The sequence below is a fragment of the Prinia subflava genome, chromosome 18 (genome assembly GCF_021018805.1).
Source record: "Prinia subflava isolate CZ2003 ecotype Zambia chromosome 18, Cam_Psub_1.2, whole genome shotgun sequence".
Classification (NCBI taxonomy): Eukaryota; Metazoa; Chordata; class Aves; order Passeriformes; family Cisticolidae; genus Prinia; species Prinia subflava.
In genome coordinates, this window is record NC_086264.1 from 11,627,426 (window position 1) to 11,641,706 (window position 14,281).

At 55.7% G+C, this 14,281-nt stretch overlaps 1 protein-coding gene across 1 annotated transcript; it reads right to left on the reverse strand.

Moving 5' to 3' along the window:
* Positions 1–967: 967 nt before the first annotated feature.
* NKX6-1 (NK6 homeobox 1) lies at positions 968–4,990 on the reverse strand. The gene is made up of 3 exons (XM_063415096.1): positions 3,265–4,990; positions 2,448–2,620; positions 968–1,571 (listed from the first exon to the last, which is right to left on the reverse strand). Exons 1-3 carry the CDS (start codon positions 3,872–3,874, stop codon positions 1,320–1,322), a joined length of 1,035 nt encoding a protein of 344 aa, XP_063271166.1. The 5' UTR covers positions 3,875–4,990; the 3' UTR covers positions 968–1,319.
* Positions 4,991–14,281: the final 9,291 nt, after the last annotated feature.

The following is a 14,281-nucleotide window of genomic DNA, read 5'->3' on the forward strand; positions in this document are numbered from 1 at the left end:
CGTTAATGAAACCCTGCGTTGCCCGCTCTGAGAAAGTTGAAACAGCCTAATTTAGGCTCCAGTGGTCGGGTGGGAAGTGCCTGCCCGCTCACGTCCCCAAGCAACCAGCGGCTTATTTTATTTGTATCCTTCTTGAACTCCCACAGCAAAACGGTCAACTTCCATTCTTAAAAATAAAGAAAAAAAGAAAAGAAAAAAAAAAAAAGCGCCTAAACAACAAAAATCTTCCAACAAACCGAACAACAACAAAAACCCTACTGCTAAGAATCAACAATAGACCATGAAAATTATCTCTTCTCCTTTTTTCCTCCCCCTGTGCCGTGGTTTCATTATTTAATCTCTGATAAAATGAGATTATCTGTACCCTGTAGTGAAGGCAGCAGACGTCTTTAAACTGGTTTAATTGATTTATCGTTTTGTTGTTTTGTTTTGCTTTTTAACAGAAAGTGCATTACATTTAACTGGTCTTGCAAAGGGTTTTTCTTCTCTTTACAAACCGAATTATTTTTAATATAAATTAATAAATGTTAAGATGCTATATCACGATATATCATCGTTATCAGCTTTAAAAAAGAAAAAAAAAAGAAAGAAAACAATTTACATTCTCTAGTATTCCGTATGATACAAAAGAAAACACACCTTAAATTCAAATACAGCAACTAAATGAATTTTATATTTTGACTGACAGTGGTTGTGACAATTCCCACCAGCTACTTTTCCAACACGCGGTTGATTGGAAAACGGTGTAAATGAAAGCAAACTCTGTCCCTCCGCCCTCTCCCCCCCCAAACCCCCCACCCCTCCCTTGCACGACGACCGCAACAGAAAGTGTTTCAAAAATACTAATAAATAGCACGCGGAGCCGCTGCAGGTTCGGCCCGAGGGAGGGACCGGTGGCGGCCAAGGCGCTTTTTCCCTTTTTCCTCGGGGGCTCCGCGGTGCCCCCGGTGCTGCCGGGGGGGCGGGCGGGGCGGCTGCGGCCCCCGGGCCCCTGCTGTACAAAAAAAAATTTAAAAAAAAAAAAAGGTATTTTACATTTTAAATATTCACAGTAAGGAACGCCTGTGGCCGCGGTTGACTCACGGTTTATTTACAAAGGGCCGGCAAAGACGCGGCCGCCGCACGGCCGGGAGCGGGGCCGGGGCTGGGGCAGCCCCCGCCGCTCCCCTCCGCCCGCCACCCTCCACAAACACGGGGCGCCCGCAGTCCTCTCTGCTCCCCCTCCGGCGTCTCCTCTTCCTCCTCCTCCTCCTCCCGGGCGCGTAGAGTCTAGAAAAATAGATCTGTACATCTCCGAAAGCGGCGGCGGGCGAAGCGGGCTAGACGGAGGCCTCCCCCTCCGGGGGGTGCAGCAGCAGCCCGCCGCCCCCCGGCTTGTGTTTCTTCAGGAGCTGCGTTATCTTCTCGTCGTCCGAGTTGGGGTCCAGGGGCTTGTTGTAGTCGTCGTCCTCCTCCTCGTTCTCCGAGGCGCCCTTCAGCCGCTCCGTCTCCGAGTCCTGCTTCTTCTTTGCCGTCGCCATCTCGGCCGCGTGCTTCTTCCGCCACTTGGTCCGTCGGTTCTGGAACCAGACCTGCCCCCGCCGCCAGCGGCACCGTCAGCATCCCCGGCACGGCCACCCCGGCCGGACCGGGCCGCTCCATCCCCATCCCCGTCCCCCGCTCCGCCGCCCTCCAGGCGAGCTCCCCGCATCGAAAGCGGCCGAGCCCCGCTGCACCGTGCTCCTCCCGCCCGCCGCCGACACCGGCCCGGCTGGGCCAAGGGCCGGCCCGGCTCCCCCGGGGCCCGCGCCCGGCCCGGGCCGCTCCCTGCCATCCTTCCTGGGGAAAAGCACGTTTGGGGCAGATTCCTTCCCCAGCCCCTCTGCCCCGCCAGATGTATTTACTCTCCGGCAGGACGCTGCCAGAGGAGGGGGGCATTTTCATTGTAGAAGCTGCAATAATTTATTCGCAGCCATCGGGACGTATTTGCGGTGACAAAGGAGGCTCTGCGGATCAGGCTGTGAGCTCCGCCGAGGGGCCCCTCTGTGCGCCCAGCAAACGCCTCTGCGTGTTCTGGGAGAGCTCAGCCCGCTCTCCCAGCCCCTCACACCTCCGCCTTGCCCAAAGCCCAGAGTTTTTAACCAAAACCTAAGAGAGTGCGGGTGCGACAGTGCGACACCCCAGCATCACCCTTTCTCTGCCTTTCCCAGCGCGCTGATCGCCCCCATGGTGCTCAGGGCTTATCAGGATTGTTTGGTTCAATTTAATTGTTTTTTTAAATGTTTTAAATAACCTCCTCGGCCCCGCGGTAAGGCAATAAGGGGAAAAGTGCCGGTGGCTGCCGGGGGAGCCCTCGGCCGCGCCAGCCCGCAGCATCTCCGGCCGGTCCGGACGGGCCCCTCTCGTTCCCCTCTCGTTCCCCGCTCCCGCAGCCCCACACCGCCCGGTGCGTGAGCAGCCGCTCTCACCTTGACTTGGCTCTCCGTCATCCCCAGGGAATAGGCCAGCCGGGCTCGCTCCGGGCCCGCCAGGTATTTCGTCTGTTCGAAAGTCTTTTCCAGAGCGAAAATCTGCTGGCCAGAAAAAGTGGGTCTTGTATGTTTTCTCTTTCCGTCCTTATCCAGCAAAATTGAGCCTTGATCTGGCGAAGGGAGGGGGGAGAGAAAGGGAAGGCAGGGACAGACAAGTTAATCTACGGATTTGGGAAAGCGCTTCGCTCTCAAGCGGCCCCAGGGGACAGAGGGGTCTCTAAGCGGGGGGTGCGTGTGTAAGAAAACTCCTGCCCAAGCAAGGCGGCCCCCCTGGCCTTTCTGCTCTCCCTGCTTATTTTTCTTTTAAGGATCAATAATCCGAGCGGGCAAATGATATTTTTTTTTTCCTAAAAAAGCCAAGGGCAGTAACAGAAAGTCCTGCTCGGGGAAAGTTTGTGCGCGCTCCTAAATCCAACCCCGGCCCCGACAGTCCCCGGCAGCGACGGCGGCAGCGGGGCCGCCTTCCCCTCGGAGGGCTCCGCTTTTCGCCGGCGATAACCGGCGGCGTATGACAGAGTTTAGCGCTGACCGAGGGGAAGCAGAGAGCAAAGCGAACTTCAGAAACGAAAAAGAAAAAACCCCCAAAAAATCGTGGCAAAGCCAGCCCCATCGGCTGCGGCCGGGCCCTGGGTGGAGGGGCAGGAGCGTCTCGCAGCGATGCCGAATAGCGGGGACTCCCCGGCACCGAGAACGGGATCCCGCCGGGGCTCCCCGGGCCCTCTCCCCGCTCTGCCCCGCGGCGCTGGGTACTCACGGGGGGCGCAGGCGAGGCGGGCGTCCCTCCAGGGCGGGCTCTGCATCACCCCCGGCCAGAAGATGGGCGTCCGGCCGGGCAGCTCGGCCAGCGGCTTGGGGTAGCGCCCGGCGGCCACGGCGGCGGCGGCGGCGGCGGCCCCGGGGCTGAAGTAGAGTGCGGGCGGCGGCGGCGGCGGGGGGCTGAGGCTGCCGAAGCGGGGCAGCCCGGCCAGCAGCCCGGCGGGCGCCGCCGAGGAAGCGGAGGGCGAGGCGGAGGCGAGCGCGGAGCCCGGCAGGGGCATGGAGGGCCGGCTGAGGATGTCGTTGATGCCGTGCGGGGTGGCGGCCGAGAGCTGCGGCGGGGCCGTGCCCAGCGCCGAGAGCCCGCCCGCGGCGGCGGCGGAGGCGGCGGGCGCCTTGAGGCCGGGGGAGCCGAGCGGCGGCGAGGGCGAGGCGGAGGCGGGCGAGGCGGAGGCGGAGGAGGAGGAGGCGGGCCCGGCGGGCAGGGGGTACGCGGGGTACAGCGGCGCCTTCATCTCGGCCATGCTGTGCAGGGCGGCCAGCGGCGGGCTGCCCAGCAGGAAAGCGCCCTGCCGGGGCGCGCCGTCCATCTGCCCCAGCGCCAGCATCCCCGCGCCGCCGCCGCCGGCCCGGGGCGGGGGGCCCGGACGGCCCCTAGCGCCGCGGGGCCCCGGCGGCCGGCCCGGGGGTGCCGCCCGCACCGGCGACGCGCATCCAGCCCGCGGGGGCCGCCGCCTTTAGCGGGGAGCTACGCGCCCGAGCGGCGGCCCCGCCGTCCCGCCGGGCATCGGGGCCGCGCCTCGGCGGACGCTCCCGGGGCGGAAAGCGGCGCTGCTGTCGGACGGCGGTGTCTGCGCTCGGATATACCGCCGCTCCCGCTGCCCGCCGGGCGATCACAGCGGCGCGGGGCTCGCCGCCCCTGCCTCCTCCCCGGCGCCCCGCATCCCTCCCGGCGCGGCTCCCGCTGCTGCTGTCGGGGCTGCGGGCGCGGCTCGGGGCGCACTGCCGCGCCGCCCCGCTCCCTGCTCCTTTAGCGGGGGCACGGCCGGCAGCGGGCGCGGCGGCGGCGGCGGCGGCGGGGCGGGGGCGGGGCGGCTGCGGGCCCTGCCCACCCGCGCCCGCCCTGCCGCCAACTTCGGGCTCGCCCGCTCCTCTCTGCTCCTGGCTTTTCTTTTATTTTTCCCCCTCTTCTCTCTTCTCCGTTTTCCCTCTCCGTTCTCCTCTTTTTCCTTTCCGTTTTTCATTTCCTTATTCCTCTTTTGGCCCTCTTTCCTCTTTATCTTTTCTCTTTCCCTCTCCTTTTTCTCTCTTTTTCCTCTCTTGCCTTTCCCTTTTCCTTTCCCTTTTCTTTTCCCTTTTCTTTTCCCTTTTCTTTGCCCTTTTCCCTCTCCTCTTTCTTCTCCCTCTTTTTCTCTCTTTGGCTTTCCCTTTTTTCCGCTCCTTTTCTCTCTTCTTTTTCATTTTATTTCTTGCTTTTCTTTTTTCTTTGTTTTCTCCTTTCCTTTTTCCTTTCATGTTCTATTTCTATTTTTTTAATTTTAATTTATTTTTCTACATATTATTTACTTTTTCTTTACTTTCTCGTTTCCCTTTCCATTTTCCTTTTCTCTCTCCTTCTCTGTTTCTTTCCCACCTCTCTCATTTAATTTTTCGTTCTGTATTCCTGTCTTTCCCCCGTCTTTTTATCTATTTGTATCTTTCTTTCTCTCTTTCTTTCTCTCTCTCTTTCTCTCTCTCTCTTCCTCTCTCTCTCTTTCTTTCTCTTTCTTTCTCTTTCTCTCCCTTTCTCTCTCTCTTTTCCTTCCTTCCTTCCTTCCTTCCTTCCTTCCTTCCTTCCTTCCTTCCTTCCTTCCTTCCTTCCTTCCTTCCTTCCTTCCTTCCTTCCTTCCTTCCTTCCTTCCTTCCTTCCTTCCTTCCTTCCTTCCTTCCTTCCTTCCTTCCTTCCTTCCTTCCTTCCTTCCTTCCTTCCTTCCTTCCTTCCTTCCTTCCCTCCTTCCCTCCTTCCCTCCTTCCCTCCTTCCCTCTTTCCTTCCCTCTTTCCTTCCCTCTTTCCTTCCCTCTTTCCCTCTTTCTTTCTCTCTTTCCTTCCTTCCCACTTGTGCCCAGCGCCCCCGGCTCCTCACGGCTCTTCCCGTAGCCCAAGGCTGGAAGGGAATAAAATCCCCTGTGTCCCCTAAAGAGCATTCCACGGAAGAGCGATGCGAAATCACCCTGAGAAATTTTTCCCTGTGCTGTCTGAGCCTGTGTGTTGTACCTGTTAAAATAGGAACTCTATTTTCCTCGAGCGTGGAAAAACGGGATGGTGTGAAAAATAATTTTAATTACGAATCTTAGCTAAAGCGGAGGCACTTCGGTCCTCTGCCTGCAGCGATGTTTCCTTCTATTTCTAAATAACCCCTCGTTGCTCTGAATTGTTTTAGTTTAAACTATAAAGCTGCGGAATACACTTAGAAAAGGATTTGCCTCCCCTTAACTTTGGCACAGCCGCGCAAAGGGCACCTCCGAGGAAGCTCGAGTTAAGTCTCCGAGTTTGATTGTTTTTCTCTCTTTTTTTCCGTCCTCTTGTCACTTTGCAAATATTCTAAAGGTAAAACCAAAAGCGGTGCTCTCCTGCTGGTTGCGGGGGAGCCGGCAGAGCTCGGCCGCGGCACGGCCGGACCGGCGGCCCCGGCCGAGCCCGGGCTCGGCTCCGGTGGCGGGCGCGGGGATGGGGAGCCGCCTCTGAAAGAGCCCGATTTGAATTTGCATTTGAATTAGCGGGGACAGAAACGCCAAACCGCGTTTGGAAGTGCTGAGGCAGGCGCGGGGCGGCCCCGCTGCGCGCCCAGCACCCAGGGGAGCCTCTGTTCCTCCCTCCTGCTAAAAACAGGGGCTCCCCCCGGCCCGGACCCGCTGCTCTCTCCTGGCAGCGCCCCGAGGGAGCTCTGCCAGGGCCGGGGACCGGCAGCGGCGGCAGCTGGGGCGGGGGAAGGGGCCCTGAGCCCGCAGCCGGTCCCGCCGGGCCGGCCCGAGCCGCGGGACCGCCCGGGGCTGTGCGGGCTCTGCCAGCCCCGAGCTGGGCCCGGCGGTGCCGGCGGTGCCGGCCCTTTCCCCTCGCTCCGAGCCTCCTCGAGTTCACCGCTCGAAACCTCTCGGAAAAAAAATAAAATAATCCCTCCAGCACAAGCGCTTTTCCTCCCTTTCTAGTGTAAGGAACCGATGGTATATTGAAAAAACGAGAGTTTATTTGGGGCACTCCTGCCGCAACTTCTTCCCTAAGGACAGCATCGCAGGTGGGATGGCGCCCACAGGGCTGCCCCTGCATGAGCAACGGATTCAAAAGCAGGCGCCAGAATTACCTCCTGTCTTTAATAACTGAAATATTCGAAAATGTTAATATTTGGTTCCTTTTCCGTATTCAGCTCCTGTTTTCCCTCGGCTGGGAAAGTAGTAGCTAAAGTAGTCAGGCAAAGTATCTCAGGAGGCAGCCGGGGCTGTGCCGCTCCGCTCAGCAGCGGGTGGGGGGCACCGTGAGCGCCCCGGGCAGCGGCGGGGGTGAAACCACCCCAAAAACAAACTTCACTGCCGGGGTGAGCGAGCCGCAGCCTGGAAACGCCGCTCACACGGGGTTACCGAGCGGACCCGCTGCGGCCAGGGCTGCCACCAACACCCGGCTGCGTTTCACCAGCTTCATCCACCAAAAACCCACCAAACCCGATAATGAACGAGAGAGCAGCGGCCAGGGCGGGCGGGGAGGAGGAGCGAGCGGCCGGGGCAGCGGAGAGCAGGGGGAGCGGCATCCCGGAGGATGCAAAGCCTCGAGAGAAGGGCAGCTCGCTCCGAATCCCCTCGGGGCCTCGGGGGAGCAGCCCGCAGGGTGGCAGGGACAGGGGGGTCCCGGGCTGCGAGGGGCGGGGGCTGGCAGCGGGGAGGGGCTGAGGTGCGAAGGGGGGCAAGGCCTCCCCGGGAGGAAGAGAAGAAGAGGTGTGGATGCACACAGGTACACGGAAGGGGCGTTGTCAGGAAAAAAAAAAAAAAAAAAAAAAAAAAAAAAAAGGAAAAAAACCAACCCACTGTAGTTATTTGTTTGCTCGTTCGAGGCGTAGGGAGTACTGAAGCAGCTGTGCCTGCAAAATTCACTTCGATCGGAATGGTCCCAACGTATCTGAAAGGGGAAAAAAACCCACGAAAAAACAAAAAACCCTGAACCAAACCGTGAGGACACCTAAGAGTAAAAGGTCGAACGTGCTTTGGCTTGGCAGGGTCAGATGTTCTTCAAGCCAGCGGGACAGGCGCTGCCCTCCAGGGAAGGGCTCTGCCCCACAGAGCTCCCCCAGCAGCGGGGACAGCCAGCCCCACCTTGCCCCGCTTTTCACAGCCACCGTGGCTGTGAGAGGAGCCTGTCTGAACTAAATCAAGCAGTCGCTTTATTCAGCAAATAAAAATATTTTGCTGCTACCATATGTCCCTCATCGCAAGCAAGCAGCCGGTGGCTTTCCTAAAGTGGTGGGTAGGTGCACAGACACCTTTTTGTTGTAGCAGCGCTGTAAAGCCACTGAATCATTTGTTGCCTGCCCTACATCGTGGGAAGGAACTGAGCCAGGAAAGCATAATGTTCTTCTGGGTGCTAATTCGAACTCTTAATCAAGATCTGATTACCAAAAAGGAAGACAGAGCATAAAAGCGCTATAAAGATTTAATTTTTTTTTTTCTATCTTGGCCGTAACTCACCCCACAAATGTGTCCATTAGGGCATTCACTCTAGCAGGAAAATTGTGATGTTGTTGCAAGATTCCCTACAGCAGAGCTGCTGCCAATGATGATGAATAATCTCGGTCCATATGCTAGCTCTGTACATCTCTACAGCACCAGCCTGCTCTCGCCCTCTTTCTGCTTCTTCAAAAACACGGGATGTTTGAAGAACAGTAAAAGCTAATTAAAAATAGTTAATAGGTTAATCAGACTTGGTCTTATATTTATCTAATGCAGAGCACCGATTCTTTAGTGATGTAGCCTGAGGCATTACCACGAGCCAAGAAAATGAATCAGACGTTTAATGGAGATGTGGAAACGGAAATTTCTTGTAAGACTACAAAATCGCACGCCAGTAATACACTAAAATATGATAAATTCATGATTAAAATTCCACGCATGAAATGCCATCCTGTGTCCTCTTGCTAGGTGATAAACTGAGACAAAGCCGGCCAGAAAAATTTTCGGGAGATGGGCCTTTGGGTACATCCCACCTGCCTTTTAGCATTTTCCTGTCCCAGAGGGTCTGCCCGCAGACCTCTGGTGACAGCCAAAGTCACAGGCGTCACTTCTCGGGCTCCTCGGAGTGCCGGGGACCGTGGAACGCTGCCAGCGCTCCCCGGGGCTGTGCTGGCTCTGGCACCGCTCTGCGTTACTCACTTGTGACCGGGCAGGGATGGTTTGCGCCGGGAGCGCCTCTCCCTTCCCAGCCGCCGGCGATGCTGCGAGCTCTGCCTTCCCCGGGGGCTCCCAGCCGCTTCTGAGGACACTCCCGTGGCTGTGCTCCGAGCACTCTGCCCGAATTTCTCTTTGCTTTTACACCCGAGCGTATCCAGAGTAACTGGGAGCGGAGGCTGAGTGGGAACAGGACACGGTCACTGCTTTTTAAAAAGAGCTGAGAAGAGGAGGGTGCTGCAGGCTGCTGCCTGCCCTCACCTCTGTTACCACCTCAATATTTCTTAATATGCTTTTCTTAAGTGAAACGTTCAAGCATTTTCCGTGTCCTCAGGAAGGCAAAATATTTTTCTCGTTTCTGGAACATTGAGAATGTTTGCTGCCGAAGCGGAGCAGTTACTTTTACTTTTGATTTGTGATGGTTGGTTCAGCCTGACCCCTGCTGGGGGAAAGCCAGCAAGTTGGAGAGCGTCTATCCGGAATCCACAGATCCACAGGGCACAATTCCTGACTCAGTGCTGCTCCCAAGCCCCATTCCCACCCCGGGGCCGTGCCCTGCCCGGGCTCTGCACGACCCTCACCTGGAGTTTGTCCAGCTCACACCTCCAGAACCTGTCACCTCCTCCGCTGTCACTCTGCACCGTGGAAACACCACGTAACCATTCCATGTGGCCACAGGGGTCTGCTGGAGCTGCACCCACCCCTCTGCTGCCATCCCAAAGCCTCAAAGCCCTGCTAACAACAGCCCTGTGGCGTTACTGATCACCAGCCCTCCATCTATCTCAGTGCACAACAGATTTCTCGACATTCCCATATTTGTGCACTCCTGCGTGGTGCCACAGAGCACTGCAGCCAGCACAGATGTGCCCTGGCACTCAGACAAGGCATTTCCCTCTGACCTGCTGAGTTCTGGAGTGCCCGTGGTAGGGATGGCCCTTCCCTCCACCTGGGAGCAGCAGCCAGGGGATGCTGCTGCCTCTGCACACCTCACCAGTGGCGTGGAGGCCTCTCCATTTCCATGTGGGAGCTCCGTGGGGGCTGGATGCCCTTCACTGATCAGCCCCAGGCAAGGAAAACATTTAGGAAGCCCGCTGTTAACAGTGATGCCAAGGTGTATGTGCCATAGGCAGGGACAGGAAACACTGGTGCTCATCTCCCTCCTTCATCTTTAAGGCCTGTGCAAATGCCACTCTCCCAAAGTTGCCTTTCTCCTCCCTTCCACTGAGCAGTGCTGCACAGAAAATTTCCGCTCTGCAGTGTGTGTGCACATGAGATGTGGATAAAGGCACAATTTAGACCAAACAGAAGTTCACCCATCACCCCCCAGCCCTGGAGGACCAGCTCAGCCTCCCAAGCAGGGCAGTGGGCGCTCCCACAACTGGACAGGGATCCAGGCACTGCCCTGGCATCCACGTGAGGGATTTCTTGGTGTGGATAACCACATATCCCCTATGGCTAAAACTAATGTCTGGCTTCCCTTCGGTCCCACATTAGCAGCAAAAATGTATGGAAATCTAAATGGCAGAGCTGCAGCTTTTATACAGTTTCTTTCACTCTGTGAGACAAATATATGTACACTAGGCCATCACTGCTATTGATCTTTAAGCAGCCCCATGGAAATCAGCAGTGTGAGCTTCGCTCAGAAATTGTTGGCACAGAGTGGTCCAGTGTCAGGGAACTGAAAATCATTAAACTGATTATCTAAATGGGGGCGGGAGGGGGGAAGCAGAGGCAATGGCTATCGGTATGTGCATAATTTTATGATTTTTAGAAAATCGTATTTCAGCGTTTTCCATCACATCAAAGACATTGATTAGCAGATTCAGCCCAAAGGACGGAGAAGAACACGGTATACTTCGTACCACGACTTTGTTTGAGAAAAGATCTTGCTGTTTCAGTTTCGGTGTAACCGGAACGAGGCGAGGGGCACGGGCGGTGTCAGGAGCTCGGGGAGCAGCGGGGCCGGGCGCGGTGCGGCTCGGGGAGCGCCCGGACATCCCGGGCTGGCTCCCGGCTGGTTCCCGGCTCGATCCCGGCTGGTTCCCGGCTTGTTCCCGGCTGGTTCCCGGCTGGTTCTCAGGCTGGCTCCCGGGTTGGCTCCCGGCTGGTTCCCGGGCTGGTTCCCGGGCTGGCTCCCGGCTGGTTCCCGGGCTGTTTCACGGCTATTTCCCCGCTGGTTCCCGGCTGGTTCCCGGGCTGGTTCCCGGGCTAGTTCCAGGCTGGTTCTCGGGCTAGATCCCGGGCTAGTTCCAGGCTGGTTCTCGGGCTAGATCCCGGGCTGGCTCCCGGCTGGTTCCCGGCTGGATCCTGGCTGGTTCCCGAGCTGATTTCCTGGCTGTTTTCCTGCTGGATCCCGGCTGGTTCCCGGCTCCGCCGTGCTCGCTCCGGCAGCTCCACCTAGCGAGGAGCTCCCGCCGGCCGCTGGAAAGCAGGGGAAGGTACAAATCTGTTTTTCCAGTCAGGAAGGACAGCGGGCTTCTGCCTGCCCCATGCCTGGATGGGCCAGGGCTGGAGCTCCACCATCGCTTTTAGTGTGCACAATTCCTGCTTTTGGGACTTCCTGGAGCAGAGCAGCCTGGCAGGACACTGAGCATCAGTAAAGAGTTATCCCCTCTCTCCCTCCGAGGTGCGGTGCCAAACTCCACTTTACTGGCCCCAACAAGAGCGTGGGGGGTTGTTAAAGGGAATTGAGTGCTGTGCCATGGACTGAGGGGATGTGGGGCTCCTGCCAGGTTCTCTGGTGGAGGATGGAGTGCCACACACCACAGAGGCAGCAGGCTCACAGCTGGGGATGACCCGGCAGGGAGGCACAGGATGGCTGGACCTGCTCTCCAGAGGTGTGAGGGAGTGCTGAGGAAGCAGAACTGATGGACAGATTTTTCTGTGGGAAACTGAATCCTTAGGGGAACTGTTCACTCGTTTATGTTGGTGTGGTTGCTTTTTGTGGGGATTTTTTTGTTTGTTTCTTCTTTTGTCCCCCATGCATTTCCCTTTCTAGTGAAGGATCAGATATGGGAGGACAAATAAGAGACGGTGCTGAAGGCAGTCTTGTCCCCCATATATTGCAGCTGTGTTGATTAACAAAGAGTGGGGACACCCTTGCCCTCACAGCTGTGGGTGTGATAAAAAGTGAGTTGGCTGTGAGGAGGGAGGGACAGGAGGTGGTGTGAGGGACACACAGGGTTAGGTGGCTGTGCTAGGGACTGGAAGGAGCCAGCCAGGACTGGAGAAGGAAGAAAGAAGGAGAGGAAAAAGCTGGAGCTGCCCATGGGAGACTAATAGAAAAAGTAGGAGGGACTTTTAGGTAACAAGGTGCTGATGCTTGGAGCCTTCTTTGGTGTCAGTTGTACCTCCTCTATCATCAATATATCAGGGGCAAGATTGCCTCCAGCAGGATCTCTGTCTGTCCCCCCACAATCAGAGATGTAGATCCCTATAATGCCTGCATCCAGAAGGGGAAATTTCCCTCCGCGAGAGTTTGAATCCCAGTTTTTGCCTCAGTTCGCAGTGGCAATGCCAAGAACTCTCGGGATAAAGCACACTGCCATTTCTTCCCTGACAGGGGAAACTCTCATTTTTCTACAGGTTTCTCAGTCATGTCTATCAGCTCCTGCTCTGATTACATTCACACTTTCCTTTTCATCTCTCATCAGCAGTGATGTCAAGTCATGTTCTGCAGCTTGCACGAGCCTCTGGTGGCATTGGGGACAGGACAGCAGGGAATTCTCGGCCGTAATAAGATACCCAGGTAATTTCTTCCAGCACTATCTTTGGCTAGGTGTCACGAGGGCATGAAGGATGCTGTTCAGAGAGCACTGTGCTGGTACAGCAGCTGGCTGAAACTGAGTCCTCTTGTGCTGGCAAACAGGGAGTTTCTTTGCTTTGCAATTACATGAAAGAAATTACCTGGATCAAAGAGTGAGCCTGAAGATTCTGGGCTTGTTTCTCTTGTTTTGGCTTTAGGTAAGCAGATATTTGGTAAGCAGAGCCACTTGCTATGGTTGCTTTCCATTCCCACTTGGGTCCTGCTCTTCTGGCAGCAGGACTGAGGACCAGCCAGTTTGGTCAGAGCCTCCATAAGTGCTAAAAAGCAGAAGTGGGGCCTCATTTGGGTAATTTGTACCCATTCCCCTGGTGCTGCAGACCCCTTCTCCACTCTGACCAATGCAGGCAGCCAGCTGGGGGCTTGGGGGGCAGGCAAGAGGCTGATGGGGCCCAGATGCCTTTGCCCCTTTAGCACACAGAGCAAAGGTCTAGAAGAGGCTTTCCAGGATCAAGTGCTTTTCCAAAAATCTGGCACCTTCAGGTAAGAACAAGAGGCATCAGAAGAACTTCCTGGGAGCTGCCTCTGCATGTGCTGGTGACTTAGGGAGGAGAAAAGTGAGATCAGGAGCAGCAGTGCTATGACACTTATCCAAATTCACTGCCCAAGCTTTATTGAGAGGCTTTCAACCACAAACCTGGAAACACAGAGGAAAAAAGAGAAGAGACCATAACTCTCTGTCTTTTGAAGTCTCTCACTTTGTCTTGGCTCTTCAAGTACAGGGAAGATGCTTCTCTCAACATGCATCCCCCTAATAAAAACCTCAGCATCTCCTGTGACACAGTTCCAGTCCACAGGGCTTGGAGAAAGATGGAAAAGGTGTAGAACCAGCTGGTAATTCGCAGTGTATTTTTACAGCTATGCCACTGGGAGGTAAATTTCAGAGAATTCACCTAAGTGAACGTGTAGGAACCCCTTTGTAAAGTACAAGATGTGCCTCAGTGTGAAGGCTACCACAACAAAGTGGCAGCAGACCAAGGCTTTACAGGGCAACCTTTCCAGATCGTGGCTGTAATGCTTGGCTTAATTGCATCCTGTCAGCTGCTCATCACTTATAAAACACCCTCTGAGTGTGCCATAATGCTCCTCCTGTCCCTTGAGATAAGATGGTTAGATGGTATTGCTGGCAAAACAGAGTAATATTTCATAAACTGCTAAAAATCAATGGTGATATGCCTGATCATACCTCAGGTGAACTTTTCTCATGAACTGAAATGTAAGAGAGCTGGAGCTCAATTAAATGAAATGATATAGAAGTTATTGAAAGTGAAACAAAGAGGAGGGGAGCAAATCCAGTGAGAGGCAAGTGCAGGCTGTGCTCTGTGCACCACAAACCCAGTAAATACTTCCTGTGGAAATTACCTGATACTGTTGAAACTGTCAAAGAGCTTTTTTCTTGGCCTAAAATGGCAAAATTCCCACTGATGGGACCAGGGCTCAGCCTCATACCTGGCATGTGGGGGAGCACATGATTGTTGCCAAGATAAAATGGGAATTGCTCATAGTGTGGCAGGAAAATCCATTCCCTGAGACTCCATCCAGAGAGCCTCGTGGTCTGCTCGGTTCCAAAGGAAGAACCAGAGTGACCTGGGATTGAAGAGGGGAGTCTGGGCACAAACACTGCTCCCCTGGCATCATCCAGAAGGGATTATCTCTTGCATCTGGCTGTAAACTGCAAGCAGTTGTGGTGTTAAAGCTGGTGCCAACCATATATGTGTTAAATATATAATATAAATGGTCTCCACCTCCAGGGAAACCCCTGGGCAGCGGCACTGGGCACAATCAG

What these genes read in the sequence shown, in the direction of transcription:
- NKX6-1 (XM_063415096.1), bottom strand. Translation starts at nt 3,874, where the DNA reads ATGCTGGCGCTGGGGCAGATGGACGGCGCGCCCCGGCAGGGCGCTTTC. An exon ending in CCGCCTCGCCTGCGCCCCCC is followed by an intron (nt 2,621 to 3,264) that starts GTGAGTACCCAG and finishes TCCCTTCGCCAG; the next exon opens with ATCAAGGCTCAATTTTGCTG. An exon ending in TGACGGAGAGCCAAGTCAAG is followed by an intron (nt 1,572 to 2,447) that starts GTGAGAGCGGCT and finishes CGGCGGGGGCAG; the next exon opens with GTCTGGTTCCAGAACCGACG.